We start from the raw sequence: 17,251 nt of genomic DNA on the forward strand, positions 1-17,251 counted from the left end.
TAATGTTGGGGTTTGGTTTTGGTTTCGGTTTTGCTGCTTCTGGTGGCACTGGCTGCTGCTGCTGCTGCTGCTTTGGCATAACAAATCAAGTTGCGGATTATAAATGGAATCCTTTTTTAATTGAAATATATATCCTGTGCCTCGACTCGCACGAGTGAGCCTCATTAATGTGCCACTCGCTTTGCCCGGCACTCGGCATTTCCCTCGTCTCCCTTTGTCTCTGAATGGCTTCGATTGATGCGTTTTTGATTGCAAAATTACCACAAACAGATCGTTGGAATGCAAGGTTATACACAGTGGTGGTCAAGATTTTAGCTCGGGGAATGCAAGGTGATTAATCATTGTAATACCTTGAAGTTCCATTGATTTTGTTGGCTGGAATAATAAATATTAAACATTTTTCTGTGGAATATCTTTACACTTCTGTGTTAATTATAATGAATATTCCTTAAATTAAAAAGTATTCCTTATTTCAAGACTTTTCTTTAAGCTCCTATTTCATCTGCCGCCGCTGTGTGTGGCAAGCAAAGGAATGGAGCCCTTGGAGGTTGGGCATTACTCATACGCAGCGTGTGTCGGTAGCAAAAAGCAACTTAAATTCTACTTACAGCCAAATATGTAATAAATACGAGCTTAAAAAAGTTTATCTATATTTCAACCGCACGCAGTCATGTGCACACACACATCAGCGTGTATATATATATGTGCTTATGTGGTACATAACAAGTCGATGCTGTTTTTTTGCTGTCGCCCGGCGAAAGTTTTTTGAAAGATGTCCCACCCCCCCCGGGAACTCTCCTTCGGCATCGCACACGTCCAGCCCCGGAAAAGTTTACTTTTTCCAACTCCCACCCCTTGCCCAAAAAAATCCACTATATCTACTCGGTTTTTTCATTCTATTTTTTTCCACTCGCAGCAAACGAAAAATAAGTAAGTGCCGAGTGCCGGGGACAGACTATCATTAGATGTATGACTATTCAGTTGCAGCTTTAAAGCAGCGCCTCTTGAAGAACGCACCCCCACCAGCACTCTGGGATTTTTCGTTTTTCATTTCAATTTTACATTGCAGACCAAGCCACCAGGCTGGCGTGGAGAGCCACCAAAAACCAAATCCTGACAAGCCCGACGCCGTATAAATTGTCGCAATCAAGCAGGCATACAAAAGCGGGAAACCAAAACGGGCGGCTGCCAAGGGGAGCCAAGTCGCAAAAAAGTCGGACGGAGGAGAATCGAGAAAACCGCCAGCAAGATGAATTACTGCAAATTATCCAGTTAGAACTTCGGGGACTTTGAAAAAAAACCAAAGGCGTGGATGGGCAGGATAAAGCGGTTCGCCGAGGGGACAAAGCCCGGCTAGATTCCGGGGAGAAGCTGGAAGCTGGAAAAAAGAGAAGGGCGGCAATTGCTGACGATTTAACGAGTGGCCGGGCAGAGCTTCATCCATCTGTCCTGCATTCATATAAGGCTCCTCCTATATATGTCTATATATATACAATGTGCATTTCGGGAATCTCAAGAGCTCAGCGTTCCATTGAATCGCTAACAAACACGATTGTTCACATACCGCAGGACTTAACTTCTTGGAGGAGAGGAGGATCAACAATACTGGGAATTGGCTGGTCAAAAACTTGTTTATTTGTTTTGCCAAAGAAACTATAATACAAAAACATACATATATACTATTATAGTTATATTACACAAAAAGTTCTTTTGTTTGTTTTTAGTTTATTTATTGTTCAAAGGCGACAAATTTAATATTTCAAAGACTATTTCCTGTTTTTTGAAGGCCACTTTCAACTCTTCCCTCAACTCTGAAAATAATCCGTGCAATCTCTCTTTATATTTTCATTTCTGTTTCATATAAATTGAATTGCTCAAGTGCCATCCATTAAGTAAATCAAATTTCACAGCTTCGGACTTTCACTTTAGAGGCGGGTAAATAGCCAAGAGCTCTTCTGTTTTTTGGTTTCCAGGAAAACTCCCTGCTTTCGCTGGCCATGAAAATATGACTTTAACCTTTTCCGCTTCTAGCCTGCTTATCGAAGCTTTTATTTTTCTGTTTTCTATTTTTTTTTTTTCGGCTGGCCACTGCCTAAGTCTGCGAAGAGGCGGGAACTCAAATAAAAATCACCCGCAGGACCCTTTGTCGGCCACATTCATTAATGTCAGCAGCAGTCGCCTCGTCTAGGACTCACTGTAAGCACATAATGTGCCGCAAAACGCATAAAATACATACAGACAGACAGGCACAGGCACATATACACAGCTGTCTGACACTGTAGTCGCTGGTAGTCTGTATTTCGCAGTCAGCCCGCTGTTTTATATAACGATTACGATAATGAAGCGTCGCCGTTTCCACTGAGCGCAGCATTTTTGTACACAAAATGAGCCAAATGAATGGCCCGGCTTTTGGGGGGCTTCCAGCGGGCTGGGGGCCATTCGGTGGGCGGAGCGCCTGGTGGGGTTGAGATGCTGGCTGGCGGTACAGCAGCATCAACGTCTGTCGTTGATGGCTTTTTGAAGTTCTCCTCGCTGGCAGGCGGCGCAATGATTGGGGATTATGACGAATTAATGAATTCAGATTTAAATAAAATTACGCGCGCCTGCTTGTTAGTGGCACACGCACATACACACAATTGTGGTCGAAATAATAGCATTCCGGGGCCCCCATTCCCTTTGGTTCTTATAATTAATTACATTATTATAGTCGCCAGACTTTAAAGTTCAAGAAGCTTTAAGGCTGAAAAGATAGGTTCCTGGTAGAGGAGCTTAGTTACTAGGTTATTTTAAGTGGGAATTATCATTATTGTAAACATAAATATTAATAAGTTAATTAAACCCTTTTGGTATTTAGCTTAAAATATGAATGAAATTACAGAAATTCGAGGAAGATAAAGGAGAATGTAATAACGTAATATAAATGAGAATATTTTCAACTTTATAGATAATCGAGAATGTTAATATAAGTATATTAATTAATTAATTATTAAAATTATTTAATATTTAATATTTCTTATATTCTTAATATTTAAATTAAATAATATTTATACATCTTAGAGCAAAAAAGTTATTCAGTAAAATAATCTCTGCCTTAAGTCCTTTTAACTTTATGAAAATATTAAAAAACATGGTAAGATATATTTAGAAAATCGCCCGTCAATGCTATTAACTTTTCCCCAACTGTAATTATATATATAGATATATATATACACCCACCTCCATCCTCCTTTCGTGGTGTACATTTAACGTTTGCTAATAGAATTAAAGTTTGCGGTGACTCGTTGCGGAATGGGAAATCAGTGGCAGTGGGAAATGGGAAATCGGTGAAATGGGTGGCATAATGAGCCAGCCAACGATCCAGGGGCCAGTGTAATTATGACAGCTATCGATGGGGGCATCTGGGGGGCGTGGCTGCTATCCAGGGAGGCGGACATTAACAACAGGCCGCAATTCGAGTTCGATTCGCAGTGTTCGCTTTTCCAGTTTTGCCCGCTTAATTAACAACAACAATTGCAATTGTACTACCCTTTTGGCCAAGCCTCCTCTTTAACCCCCCCCCCCCCCCGCCCCCACTTTGCAGCAGCAGCAGCAGCACCTGAGCTGGCAATTTTTGTGTCATTTGGCGCGTGTAACCTTCGCCGTTCGTTTGTATTGTGTTGCGGCATTGTTGTTGATTGTTAATTGAAAAACAATGTTGTAGTTGGTTTCATCGGCGGCTGCACTTGAAGAGCTGCGAATTGCGAGGCGCGAACAACAGCTACACAGCTGCACATTGAGAAACTTTAATTTAATCGGATCAGATTTTATTAAAATATATTGAAAAAATTGATTTGCAGTTGGGTCAAAGGTACTCGTCTTACAGGCCATGTGAAGCCTAAATTGGTATTTGTTTTGATGCGCTTTTGCATATTCTTTAAGCTTAAATAAACCTGCCACTGAAGAAATTAACTGTATTATTTAAACTATAATTTTATAGATATTAAATAGCCAAGAATTAAATTAAATACCTATATATTATACTAACGAAGCTTTCAAAGGAAAAAACCAATTAACCCCCTTCTGACTTTTTAAACCAATTTTAAATCCGCTTATTATCTTAAAAACTTTTCAGATAATAGACATTATGTTCCTTTTATTTATCTCAAAGGTTCTTTATTTTTCTCTCTGCATACTACCGAATCAGCGGTAAGGGAGGGTAACTGTGGGCGTTGGGCGGAAAAGTGCGGCGCAAGCTTAATTAATTTTTATAAGGCCGCCTTCGCTGGCATCGTGGCTGCATTTTAATTACAGTGCACAGGAGTTGCGAGTTGCCTTAAGCGCATTGATTAAGTTTAATCAATGGCCCATAAGCAGGCAGTCGAGCAGAAGCAGGAGCAGCAGCGGCGGTACCACGAGCAGGAGAGCAAGGAGTAACGACAAGGATTCGGGGTCAGCTTGCAGCTCATTAAAGGCCGCATCGCAACTTTGACAAGAAATGTGCAATTAGCAGTGCAGGAGCAGGATAAAGGCAAAGTTGTCACATTATAATATTGAATGGCAAGCAGGCAGGCAGGAAGCTAAGAAGGACCTCAAGAAAATCGTGTGCCAGGCCAAAGCATCCGTTGCCTTGCTGAGAATATGTGAAAGGATTTTGCAGAATGTCAAGTGAAAATCACTTGAAAATTATCATTAAAATGTTCTTTTATGGAAATCATTCCGGGCAAAAATCAAATAATTTTGCATCAGTCAAGTTGAAAACATTGAAATTGATACATTTACTGGCTAATTGGGCAGTTTAACAGATTCCTCATAAAGTGTATTTGCAATTGATTTTGTGATGTCCAATCAAAAGTCAATAATCCTAATTAAAGGTAAACTTTGAGAGGAAAATACTTGTGTGGTGGCTTCAAAGGATAGAGCAAAAATCGTTTACTTTCTGTTTAATTTTAGGAATTTAAGTTGCAGGATTAACGAGCTAAAGGGTGGTTATGCCAAATATTTCACCTGTTTGCTATTAAGTTTCAAAAATATGTAATAGAACCCCTTTTGCGTTCCCCTATTTGTCTCTCCACCATCATTATAAATAGCTCCTTAATTAAATAGCAAAAATTTATTATCGAAAATGCACATTTATTTTGATATTTATCATTAATGCCTCAATTCAACAACTGCACACACAATTCACGTTCTGGCCAATGCAATTGAGCCCTAATCTGATTGTGATGGCCAATTTAGCAGCACATTTGCTGCATTCATTCGTCGCGTCAATTAAAATATCAAATGACAACCAGTTGGCGGGTCAGTCAGTCAGTCAGTCAGTTGGCCAGCAGTTCATCATTCCCGCATGTCCAGTTAGCGGGCCTGTAATGAGCCAGTCAGCCAGCCAGTGGAAAGTCAGCGGGCGCAGTTAGTTAGTTAGTTAGTGCGCTGGTTTGACAGTCAACTATCATTATAAGTTCTTTTGCGCCATAATGGCTAAAAGTTTTGCTCTGCTGGGGGGAGGTTGGTGGGGTAAAAGAGGGGAGTTGGTGGGTGGCCAGTAGGGAGTGTGTGTGAGTGTGTGTGTGCCGGCCATTGTGCGCACTCACTTTGCAATTAGCAGCAGTTTTGTCTGCTGCGAACATTTATTCAGGCCATTAATTGAGTTGCTCGCACCGAGGAGGCAAACTTCGAGTGCTTCTGCACCGACTGCAACAAAGGAGCGAAGGACCCGGGCACTGGAGACGAAGGAGTGTAGCCAAGTCGCGGAAAATGAGTTGGCAAATGAAAAATTGCCACATTTTACGCAACGGGAAAAAAGGCAAATATATTAGTCTATCGATATCAAAGGGTAAAATAGATGGGGATATATCGATTTCTGGACTAGAAAGGGGAACAAGCTTTAAATAAATGTTAAATATTATTTTGTAAAATAAGGAATTACTTGTTGAAAACTTGGAAATATAGTTTGTATTTTATAAACATTTAATTAAAATATTTTTAAATTAATTCAAGTCTTTTTTAGACCTAAGAATAGATGAAATACTATAATATTGTAAGAAATTCCATAAGAAAAATATAAATAAAACCCTTAAACAAATATTTAAGCTTATAACTAACCAATCTCTTTTTCCACTTGATTACTTTCAGATCGAGGACGCCATGTTGATGTTCGACAAGCAGACCAATCGGCACAGAGGTGAGTTATCGCCATCGCTCTTACTCTCATTTTTGCAATCGTTATCGTTATCAGCATTGCTATCTATGAAAATCATCATCATAAATGCCACAAAACATTTGCTAGCCCCGTTTCCGGACTTTAACGAGCCGGAGCCGGAAGTGCGAGAGCTTAGCAATGCATGTACACCCTCAAACACACACCCACTCACACAACACAACACGAATGTCAATGTATCATGCATGGCAGGATGCTCATAAGCAAAGGGCTAATACAGTTTTAAAACCTTGTCGGGGCATTAAAATGGCCGGGCAACAGGAAGTAGGAAGTAGAGGGACCCGAAAAGATTACCTGCCAATGCAACCGGATATAAGGGCCATAAGAGACGGCCATCCTCTTACGTTGCCGGATGGCTGTTCCAGTGGGTGGTTCATAGGGTTCACACTGGAGTGAAGTGGCTTTTGGCTGGTGGTTCAGGTGGTCCGGTGGGTGGACATTGCTTCAGGGGAGGAGCGGGTGTACATGCTGCAGGCCAGCGAGGTCAGCAGCTGAGGTGCGCTGGGTGGCCGGCAGAAGGCTTAAATCTCCAGTGTACATCCGCTACACGAACTTGTAGCGCACGACTGCGTCCATTGCGTTTGTCCAGCTGTCCGTCCAACTGTCCAAGTACCCTGTCGGAGTGTCCGGCTTCCAGTGCACTGTTACAAAAAATTGGGATTAGGAAAAGTTAACTTAAAAGTGACATTAAATCTGTAAAAGTAAAAGAGGTATGCTGCAAATTGTTTAGCTTATGTACATATTTTTCTTTTAATGAATTTCCTTAGCTTATTCTAAGATTTTTATGTTGTCGGGGTAAATAATAAACATTTATTCTATTTTAAATACTTACTAAATATGATATTAAACACGCTTAATATAGTTTTGTAATATTTTAAAATATTTTATTTGAGATTAAAAATATTTAAACAATTATTTATTGCCTTAAACCCCTATTTAAATGACTTTTAAGCTAAAATTTATACTGAAAACCTCTTTAAATCATTACATAAAATGTACAATTTCCTAGGAAAAACCTAAAAGGCTTCCATTTCCTCCGCAAAAGTTAAAAATACAAATTTCTTGAGAAAAATGTCATCATTTGACATATAAAATCCTAAGTAGCTTAAAATGTTTTCTACAGAAACCATTTATAAATTCCCACATTTTTTTTGCAACCCTTTTTATGTCCAGTGTGCGTGTGTCCTTTTTGTGTCCTGCTGCACAGTCCAATGCCTTGTCGTTGTCAATTTTGCTTATTAAAGTTTTAAATGACGCCCCGAATTTCGCATTGTGACCCCGAGATTCGACCCCCACATGGAGGTCCGACTGGGAAACAACCTGAGACACGGCGCATTAAGATTGATGTGCCCAATTTTGCACAAACCAAAAGGCAGCACAGCCGAGCCGCAGCTCAAAAGTAATTAGCTCACACGGACGCAAACCGGAGGCCAGCATGCATCAATAGTTGTTGCTGGTCTCGGGTTTGGCGCAATCATTCCGCCACTTGGCAAACACCGCCCCTCCGTGCCACCCGCTACATGTTGTTCATATTCCGCTCTCCCACCACCACCACCACCACCGGACATTGTTAACTTTTGCGCCCTTCAAATTACGCACACGGGAATAAGAAAACATGATTTTTGCTTGTGCGCGGCCCATAAAAAATTGTAGCATACTTCTGTGCGCCGCATCGCAGATAAGCGCAAAAAGCGGCGGCGAATAGAGGGGACTGGGAAAAAAGCGGGCTGCAGAGATAGAGCCGTGGGCCCACAGAACATTTCGCTTAATTGGACGCTGGAGTACGCTGAAACTGCATGATGATGCAGTCATACACACATATAGTACATAAAAAATACAAAAAACGGAAGGCTTGAAAACGGGGCGGGCCAATAAAAACAAATATGAGGCATTTTAAAAATAATGTGAAGGACGCCCAGCCATCACATCAAAGATTTAGTCACCCGGGGACCAAGCGGCAATAATGAGCAAAATAAATAACCTACAGCACACACAAATTTTTAACGAATTTCCGGCGCAGTTCCCAGGGTTTTCAATTAAAAATGCATTTGCCAAGGGGGAGAAGGAAAACTTAATCGAGGCAAACTAACTAATTTTGCAAATGATTTTCCCAAATTAAATGAAATATCCTTGCCAGTCTTGACCCGTCAAATCAAAGATTTAGGCCAAGTCACAAGCCAAAACAATTTCCAGCCATCTCCTCCAGCAATTACCTGTGCAGAGACTTGGCTTGACCATGCCGTGATTTGCCAATTTCGCAATTAAAAATGCATTGACCAGAGTTGAGTGGGACAGTTTAGCTATTGACACCACTCATTGGCCGGGCACAATTCATTTCGGCCAGGACATGTCAGCCTTGCAAATTGCAAATCGCAAATTACAATTGCGTGCATCGATCGGCGATGAAATATGCAGGTGCTTTCTCCTTTCTGCTAGCCACCAACTGGCCAACTTCACAGCGACCAGCGGGCAAGTCAATAGAAAATGTGTGTCGTTAATCAAAGGGTATTAGTTGTAGCAGCTGCCCCCCTCGGTGGAGGAGGAGGACGAGCAAGAGTCCTGTGTGAGGACGAGGACAACGCTGGCGACTTTTTGTACAGTCGGACGATGTACGATGTACGATGTACGACCTTATTGCCATGAGGAGTCGGAGTCCGTTGCCTACTGGCACTTGCGATATGCCTGTAATTGCATTTTATCGATCCGATCCGGCAGCTCCCTACATATATATATACATATCTGTGTGTGGCAATTGCCACGTACACTCACACACACACACCAACTATAATAAAGAGGGGGCAACACGAAAAAAAAAAGAGGGAAAATGTAAAAGAAAAGTGGAAAAGACGTCGTTGGTTGCTCGGCTACACGGCAGCAAGTTTGTTACTCATTCATAAATCATGTGTGCAGCACAGCGACATATAGACAGATGGGCAAATAGACAGACAGCCAGCGAGGCAACTCATATACGAGTACGAGTACGAGTAGCCTGGTCACTGAAAATTGCAGCGCCGCTTTCCAGCTAACAACGGCAGTGGCAGTTGGCCCAGAACCGACAGAGAGCCGCACAGCCCATAAGCCAGAAGCCAGAACTCTACAAGCGTTTCATATACTGGATACGGCACGACACATACGGGAGGATATGGGATATGGGATAAGGGCAGAGGGAAAAAATAAAACAAGATATAGGAAACGATATATGAATATGCCATAAAACAATATAGGCAGGCCGGGCCAGTAACAGCAATAACAACAGCGGGGATGACAACAACGCGGTCGAGGGCAATTGCAATTACAGTGGAGATGCGCTAAGGGGAATTGGGATTAGGCAGAAAATCAATTTAAAATATGTAGTAACTGGGAAATGGTGCCAAATATTAATAGATTGAGAGTTTATGTATAGAAAAAATCTATGAAAAGTCAAGTCATTATTAATACTCTTCTTAAGGCCAAGAATAGGCTTTATAATTAAAAACTTCTTCTTATAAAAATATGAAAATATTAAAGTTAAAGTCTACAAAAAGTAATAAGCAATATGTCCTGTACAAATATAGAGTTCACAACAGCCGAGCTGCGCCCAAAACTATGCTATGAATTTCATTTGGCAAGCCAAGGACATGCCCAACGTGCGCCTAAGCAGCCAGTTTGTGGGCGGCCGGGCTTCGGTGCGGTTGGGTGTTATTTTTCAGTGGGTATTTTTCCGGGTGGCTTAGGTGGCCAGGAACGAATTCGGGTAGCTTTCGGGGGCCCCGGCTTGGCAGTTGGCGTCGTCAGCCGCCACTAATATTAAAATTGAAAATTTTGTAATTTTTCTTTTTGGCAAGCCGGCGCAGCGCAGTCATAACAGCAGCAGCAGCTGCTGCTGCTACTCCCCCTGCTGCTGTCCCCCCACTCCTACCCCTAGAGCATATATCTGTGTCCGCTTCTTGGCAATAACATGCATGAGTGTGCAATTTTTGCAGTTGCCAAGACCATCGTCAGCTCCTATCGCTCCAGCGAGCGCCGTCCTGCGGGAAATTTTCGACAGGTAAAAATGGCAGTTGGGACGGGCTCAACACAGAACTCACAATCAGACTCACCTGAGAGCTGGAAGCCTGAAGCTTCAGGCCGCGGAATTAACTGGCCAACGAGCCCTGGCCGTAGCCCATTCCTCATGCTGGCCGGGTGCATTTGTATCCAGCAGATACATTTTTGATTGAGTTACGTGTGGAGCGCGGAGCAGGTACGGAAAATTGCCGGCTTCATTTGTTCCAAGGCTGCTGATTTATGAAGTTGCAACGGAATAGAAAATAAAAACCTGAAGAAGCCCAGGGGCTACACTAGAAAAATTCAATTATAAGTTATGATTAATTTACGAAAGTGTATTTTAGGGTTTTTTTAGGAATACAATAGGAAACTTGATCAGTAAACTTATTTCTGAGGCCTTCTTAGAACCTTTTTAACAAGCATTTAAAAGCTTTAAATAGCTTATTTAAATTGTTTATAAATACTGAGTTAGTTACTGCTTAAAAAATTCAAAAACTATAACTTACAACCTCCAATTTCTTTTCTAAAAATAAAACCTCAGGGAGCTATCAAAATCTCCCTGTAAATTTAGCAGTTTTAGAACTTCTTTCTTCGTGTGCAGCTTTACGTGCAACCTGCAACGTGCGCTAATTTTATATAATTAAAACAAATACAAACACACTCCAGGAAGAGCAGTTTCGCCCGCACGTTGTCTCAAGGAAAGGAGCTCTCCGCTTGGAGCTCAGCTTGGAGCTTCTGCTGCTCGGCACATGTCGCTAATAAGCCTGCGTGTTTACTGTTACTTGTTTCAACTAATTTGTCAGTTACGCCCCAGCTCGGCCACGCCCACGCCCACAGCCCCCGTGAAACGCCCCCTCCAAGGGTCCCCTCTAAGGCCCGCATGGCAAGGCAAACACAAGTACAGGATATATATACACAAACACAAACAAAATGCTGGCGCCGGGGCATCAGGTGTCTGCACTTGGCCTTGCTAATTGCATAGAGAGACCGAGCGAGAGAGAGCCCTTCTTTTCGACCATGTGAAATCTCAGACAATTGCGCTAATTGAAAAGCCCCGATAAGGCCAAAGTGCCGAAATCGGAAGGGGGAAAATCGGAGCAGCATGGAGGAGCACTAAGAGGATAGAGGACAGAGCGCTAGGCAATGCTAGAAAGCCTTAAAATGGAATTTCCTATGGCTTCCAATCTGATGGCAAACTTGCGTCCTACTTTTGGCCACTCCAAATGAAGTAACTTAAAGGGAGAATGATAAAAAAAAGATAATTAAGTCATTGTTTTAATTTATGTAATTAATATTGTGATTTCTAATAGGATAAGATATTGTTTTCTTGATATAAAAACTGATTTAAGTGACTTTAACTGGAAATTAAGCCCTTTTTTAAATTTTATATATTTTTTAAGACCTTTATTCTATATTAAACATAATTTATATGATTATATAAATAGGATTAAGTATGATTTCTCTGTAACATAAAGAGCTTTATGTGACTGTTTTTTATTATAATTTAATAATAATCACTTATTAATGCTAAAAAACATTTTAATGTAATTACCTTTAAATCACTCGTGAGAAAACCTTTAAGTGAAAAAAGTAAAGTAAGTAAAAATATAAAAATAAAACCCACGAACTATCACTGTCCCCAGCTATTAAAACCAGTTTTCAACTAAATAAGAATATCCAGCAACTATAACTTTTACTTTGCACAAATTGCAACGTCTACAAATTGAAGAAATTTAATTAAGCCATAATAAATCCTTTCCCAATTCCGGGCATAAAAACCCCCGAAATGACTTGACATTCCGGGAATTTGAGTTCTTCGTCAGCCACCAATTGGAGGATATCCAGAGAGTGGCCACGCTGCTCTAGAGCTGGCCAGCGCCATTAGGACAAAGTTATTATGCCCGATCCCAAGGCGGCGAGGGGCGGGTCAAGATGGGGGGCCCAGGACTGGGGATTCAAGGAGGGAGCCAAGCTGGCAAAGTTTATTATGTAAACTCGGAGCGGCCAGTGTTTGAATTACTCGCCCAGCCGCCACTTGAGGCCCTGCAGGGGATGCATATTGAGGTCAGCCGGAGGACAGCTATCCTGGCCTGGCCGGGCTATGGCCTGGCTCTGGCTCTGGCTTTGTAAAGGGATGGGTAGGGGAATGTCCTGGGTGTCCTGCAAAGGGGTGAGGGCGCCGCCTCTGTCTCGGTCTCGACACTTGAGTAAATTATTTAGCCGCTCGCTCACACAAAAGCATATTTCGTTCAATTTTTGCAGCCCTTAAACTTTTTCTGCCCCACTCTCACTCACTCATCCTCGCTTCTCCGCTCTTATTTTGCAGGTTTTGGCTTCGTTACATTTCAAAGCGAAGATGTGGTAGACAAAGTTTGCGAAATTCATTTCCACGAGATAAACAACAAAATGGTAAGTGAAGCGTGGCGGTCTGAATCGCAGCCCAGGAGGCTTAACTTCCCCTTCATCTTTAAGTTTTTCCTTTTCTTTTGCCATACACAGCAAAAATACTTTCCCGGAATTGCCCATCAATTTATGATTTTATTATGGCAAAAATATCAAATAGCTCTGGTGGAATAATATATTTATACAAGGACTGAAGCACCTTGAGCAGATGTCTCTATTTATTTTCTTATTTGTTATTATTTGTGTATTTAATAAATAATATTAGTGTCATTGTTTTGCTCTCTTCCTATTTAATTTAAATATAATTTGCAAGAGTTGAAGGCTTTAGAAACGTGTCTAGTATCCTCAAACAAATTAATATTACATTTTAGATAAATTGCCAAAGAAACTCTTCTTTAAATTATGTTTTATTAACAGTAAAAATATTTTTAATTTCCCTTTTAGCGAAATAAATATTCAAAAATATTTTATAAATATTTTTAACTCATTTCTTTACAAATTTCCAACAAAATATTTATTTAAAAAATGCATATAACCTCTTAAAACTCATTTATGTTTATTTCTTACCTCCACAGGTCGAATGCAAGAAGGCGCAGCCGAAGGAGGTGATGCTGCCTGCCAACCTGGCCAAGACACGGGCTGCCGGGCGCTCCGCATACGGTGAGTTGGTAGTCTGGGGCAGCAGCCACGCCCATTCCTCGGCGGCCACGTCCGCCGCTGCCGCAGCCGCAGGCTTGCTGCCGAGTAGTTTAGCGGCTGCCGCCTCCGTGCTGCAGCAGCACCAGCAGCAGCAGCAGCACCAACAGCAGCAGCAACAACAGCAACAACATCAGCACCACCAGCAACTACACACGCACACACAGTCGGCACACACAACACACACTCACCACCAGCTGCTGAGCTCGCTAAGGTACACACCTTATCCCCTGCCCGCTCACCTTTCGGCGGCAGCCGTGGTTGCCGCCCAGCAGCAGCAGCAACAGCAGCAGCAACACCAAGCAGCTGCCGCCCAGCAGCAACACCAAGCAGTTGCTGCACAGCAGCATCAACAGCAGCAGCAACATAGCCTTGCCCAGGTGGTGGCCGCTGCTGCAGGTGCTCCGGGACTGCTCCCACTGGCCAGTCCCTCGCCCGCCTCAGCCACGCCCTCGCTGCTCCAGTACGCGGCAGCTGCCAATGCTTTGCCCGGTCAGAGCAACGCCGCCTTGGCCAATTCTCTGTATGCCGATGCCGCCGCCGTCGTTGGCTACAAGCGACTCCTGGCCGCGGCGGCAGTGAGCAGTGGTCTAAGGACTCCCGCCTCCGCTTTGGGTGCTCTGCAAGCAGCGGCTCCGGCTGCTGCCGCCGCAGCCGCTGCCCAATTGCAGCAGGCACAACTTCGACAAAATGCTGCCTTGGCTGCAGCCCATTATCCGCTCAGCGAACTCCTGGCCATGCCGGGCGGCTTGGAGATGGCGGGAGCGGGTGCCAACTCTGCGGCAGCTGCGGCGGCCTCGCTGTACCAACTGCCCGGAATCTGACCGAACAGGCCCCAGTGAGAGGTCCTTAAGGCAGCCAAAAGTTTGATTTCAATATCGCAAGATATTCATTAGGAATTCCATATCTAAAGATGTTTTCATCAAGATATTCCTTTATAAAAATTTGAAATTTAAAGGCTTTAATTTAAAGAATCTTGGTTTAGTCAAAGATAATAAAATATACACAATTTGTATAAATTAATCAGCGATTTATTTAGCTTAATGAATTTTAATTGCTTAATCTGCAAATTGGAAAACTGCAAGGCTTACAAAACCTATAATTATATATTGTTTGATTAAAAAATGTTTGCTCAATATAAATTTTCCCACTCTTATCGATAGGAAAATGTATTTTAAGCGATTTTATTCGTCCAATTAATTAAAAATGCATCAGTCAAACAAATTAATCAAGCGCAAGAGTAACAAAGTTAATCCTAGAAAATTTCGCAAAATTTGCTTGATTTATTAATCAAAAGATAAATATACATTTTTATAATAAGCCATATATTATGTTTGGTTTACTGATTTTCCCAAGCAAGCAAAGGAAACAATAGCAAAATTATTAAAAGAAATTCTGACTAAACCAAAGTCTTTAAATTTGCCCAAGATTGCAAAGCTTCTCCAGGCTCAACTTTTTTGATAAAAGTTTTAACTAATAACCAGCACACTCTCAAGACACAACCACAAGACACACACTAAACGACTATACACCTACATATACATACAATATATATGACTCTCATTCCGTCTCAATGTCCAAAATAATATATTAAGCGGCGATTAAGCGCGAATCGCCTTTAAAGCCTAGGCCTAGGATTACGTGTACTTTTACTTACAATTAGCCATGTACTTATGCCATATGTACTATATATCGTATATATATCTTATATATTTTGTGTCTGTCTAAGCTGCGTTTAGGCCACGCGGCGTATGCGTTATCTAACCGAATTACTTACAATAGCGGCGCATTCGTTTTCTTTCCTTAGACTCTAAGCGAACTTTGATTACTTAAGAACTAGGCTAAGTGCAGGTCCTAGAGAGCTGCTTAGATACATAACATACTTACTATCGAGGCAATCGATAAACCCTAGACCTTAGAAGGCGATCGTAACAGTTATCATTATGTAATGCGTCTTAGACACCTGGCGACTTTGCTAGACTTTGCCGTAAGAGCCCCACATGTGGATGTAAAAAAACTAATTAAACAACTAATGCCAAGCGAGACGAAAGTCATCACTCATTTATGTTTTGCGTGTGTGTGAGAACGGACTCTCTCCTGTACCATATATATCGAACATTTCTTATTATACTTACTAATACGTACCACTCATATCAATAGCTCTTTCTAAAAGTGTATTTATCTAGCCCCAAAGCCAAAAGCGAGCATTTAACCGAATCGAATTCAATCCTAGCAAATGTATCGAATTAGCGATTAAGTTGGATTAAGAAAAGGCCAGCGGAGGCCGGACGGAAGGACGGCCCCTTAAGGTATTAGAAAGTATACACTCTTATTCAAGTAGGCATTGGCGGTGTGTGTAACCGAGTTAGTTTGAAAAATTGATGACTCGAGCCGGGCCGGCTGGGCAGATGCCATCGAAGCCATCGGCCGGACAGCTGTCCGAGTGTAATTTTCCGAAATGGATCATGGATAATGGATGTGCAGTGTGCTCTGTGCAGTGTGCATTCGGGCCAATTACAGGGACCCGGCCAAATTACGGCTCAGACAGCTGATGGCCGGACCGACTGGTAATAGGAGGCAACTCCCCCGGCCATCCGTCATCTCCTTGTGTCCGCACACACACATATATTGTTTGCCATAGCCATTAATATTTGACTAAACTCGAAACTAGCTATTTATTATACATGCATAAACAACCACATATACACGCATCTATTGCATTACGATAAGCGCATTAAGCGCTCAAATTCAAACTCTAACTCAAATTCAAATTCGAATCAAACGCAAATTCAACTCCTAGTTAAATCCATTGTAACATTAGCCTAAGTTGCAACAATCGGAAGAAGACACAAGACAGGAAACGAGCCGCCACCAGCCGCCCTTCGATGTCACGAATGAACGAACGAATGAAGGAACGAATGAAGGAACGAATGAAGGAACTAGCTAAGGAACTTCACTGAGAAACCGGAAGTCACTCGAGAGGCCGATGCAAAATTTAAACAAAAATTTCTTAACTAACATCTAATAGCTGTCAACCCTCCTCTATATTCTACCCCCTTGAGTTGTAGTGTTTAACTAGCCCACATATACTTATAGTTTTTGCCAATTGTGCGTGTTTAGTTTCAATAATATTTTCTATTATTTCCTTTACCAAATTTTCCTAATACCTTAGCTTTTCGGGCGCGGGGCAATGGTCTGCAGACATGGGGCATTTTTGTAGAAATGCACAACGGCAGGCCCTTAGAATTGCCCCCGCCCGATATAACATATAACAATTATAATTAGCAGAAAATTTCAAATTTATAATCATAGAATAGAAACTAAATGTCTTAGATCTACATATCTAATAAGTGTTTAGAATTGTGTCATATCTGCGGTATATCGAACCAATGTAACTCTACATATATATAACTCTATATAAACATAGCTCAGATCAAGGCTGTTAATGCAGAAATGGAAAACGAATCGGGAGATATCTATATCCCCCTTAGTTGCGCACTGGAAAAAGAGTCGAGCAGTCGCAAAACATTTCTTAGAACTCAGAAAACATATACAACTATATATAAGAGTAGTATATAGCGGAACGATCGATCTGGGGTCGGCAGTTCCTTAGTTGACACACTTAATTAGAACTCTAAGTACACACGAGTCGATCGAATACGTATAGTAAATCAGTCAATCCATATTTACACTCTATAACAACTAGTCCTGATATAATCTCGATACTCTTTTGTTTTGAATTCAATATTAGCTCTGATAAAATCGTGTGAGAATGCCAGTAATTATCTGTTTTTGCCTTTCTTTTCTGTGCTCTCTCTCTCGTTTCTTATATGCGACTCCTCTAGATAACATCATGTGGGGACTGGGGACATTGCCCGAAGGTGAGAGCTACATATATCCTCTATAAGTATATTCTATTAAATAATTAACATT

General features: G+C 41.7%; 1 protein-coding gene across 7 annotated transcripts in view; it reads left to right on the forward strand.

Moving 5' to 3' along the window:
• The window catches only part of Rbp6 (RNA-binding protein 6), a 189,796-nt gene that overhangs the window by 162,223 nt on the left and 10,322 nt on the right, over positions 1-17,251 (forward strand). For 6 of the 7 annotated variants that reach the window (XR_011444878.1, XM_017173055.3, XM_070285382.1 and 3 more), the window contains 4 exons: positions 6,109-6,157; positions 12,546-12,628; positions 13,198-13,282; positions 17,164-17,199. Coding sequence is in view for 6 of the 7 variants with exons in the window: in XM_017173055.3 (XP_017028544.1) it covers positions 6,109-6,157; positions 12,546-12,628; positions 13,198-13,282; positions 17,164-17,199 (253 nt within the window). In the remaining variant the exon portion in view is untranslated. Of the gene's footprint in view, positions 1-6,108; positions 6,158-12,545; positions 12,629-13,197; positions 14,143-17,163; positions 17,200-17,251 lie in introns of those variants that run through there. The other variant, XM_017173054.3, reaches the window with a different exon arrangement.

This window comes from Drosophila kikkawai, chromosome 3L (assembly GCF_030179895.1).
Source record: "Drosophila kikkawai strain 14028-0561.14 chromosome 3L, DkikHiC1v2, whole genome shotgun sequence".
Lineage (NCBI taxonomy): Eukaryota > Metazoa > Arthropoda > Insecta > Diptera > Drosophilidae > Drosophila > Drosophila kikkawai.